At 63.6% G+C, this 239-nt stretch overlaps 1 protein-coding gene across 1 annotated transcript in view; it reads right to left on the bottom strand.

Annotated features, from left to right (window-relative positions):
- Positions 1-8: 8 nt before the first annotated feature.
- Positions 9-239, bottom strand: part of AHDC1 (AT hook, DNA binding motif, containing 1) — a gene marked incomplete at both ends in the record, with an annotated part of 1,141 nt that continues 910 nt past the window's right edge. Inside the window, 1 exon segment of the mRNA XM_010087066.1 lies at positions 9-239. This exon segment is cut by the window's right edge and continues 40 nt beyond it. Within this exon segment, the coding sequence (XP_010085368.1) occupies positions 9-239 (231 nt within the window).

Genomic DNA, 239 nt, shown 5'->3' with positions numbered 1-239 from the left:
TGGGTGGCGCTGGGGCTGCTCAAATGGGGGTTGAGACACGGGGGGTCCGTCCTCCCCATGAAGTCTACCAACATACCGGTCCCCCCTTTACCGTCGTACGAAGGGCTACGGGTGTTGGAGGCGTTGGGGGAATACCAGTAAGGGGGGTTTTTGCAACTGGGGGAATCGTAGTGGGGTTGTGGCATGGGGAGATCGCGGCAAGGGAGGTGGGGGGCGTGCGGTAGGGCCCCCCCCTGCAT

This window comes from Pterocles gutturalis, unplaced genomic scaffold, assembly GCF_000699245.1.
Source record: "Pterocles gutturalis isolate BGI_N339 unplaced genomic scaffold, ASM69924v1 scaffold42246, whole genome shotgun sequence".
Lineage (NCBI taxonomy): Eukaryota > Metazoa > Chordata > Aves > Pterocliformes > Pteroclidae > Pterocles > Pterocles gutturalis.
The sequence above is the reverse complement of the archived record's forward strand: the minus strand, read 5'-3'. Positions and strand labels throughout refer to the sequence as shown.